The 276-nt window shown below is 51.8% G+C and overlaps 1 protein-coding gene across 3 annotated transcripts in view; it reads right to left on the reverse strand.

Moving 5' to 3' along the window:
* Positions 1-276, reverse strand: part of LOC119594556 (furin-like protease 1) — a gene marked incomplete at its 5' end in the record, with an annotated part of 24037 nt that overhangs the window by 19588 nt on the left and 4173 nt on the right. For all 3 annotated transcript variants that reach the window (XM_037943588.1, XM_037943587.1, XM_037943586.1), the window contains 1 exon segment: positions 17-124. In XM_037943588.1, the coding sequence (XP_037799516.1) occupies positions 17-124 (108 nt within the window).

Consider the following 276-nt stretch of genomic DNA (forward strand, 5'->3'; position numbering starts at 1 on the left):
TCGGAAAGAGGCTCACTTGTCGATGTGCGACGCGGCCACCTCGCACTTCCTCTGCGTCGGGACACTGGTCCAGTTGCGGGCCAGCTGGACCATGGCGTAGGCGTCCATGAGGCCGTACCCAAACCTGCGGGGTTTAGAAAATAAAAATATGGGGAAAGAGCCAGTGAAAAAGGCCCGTTTTTCTGCATCGCAAATGAATGCAGTGATTGAGGTTTAGGATACCTTCTCTGCATTGCGGAAGTAGATAGCGCAAATGACCAAACATATGATGAAGGT

The sequence above is a fragment of the Penaeus monodon genome, chromosome 34, assembly GCF_015228065.2.
Source record: "Penaeus monodon isolate SGIC_2016 chromosome 34, NSTDA_Pmon_1, whole genome shotgun sequence".
In the NCBI taxonomy this organism is placed as follows: Eukaryota; Metazoa; Arthropoda; class Malacostraca; order Decapoda; family Penaeidae; genus Penaeus; species Penaeus monodon.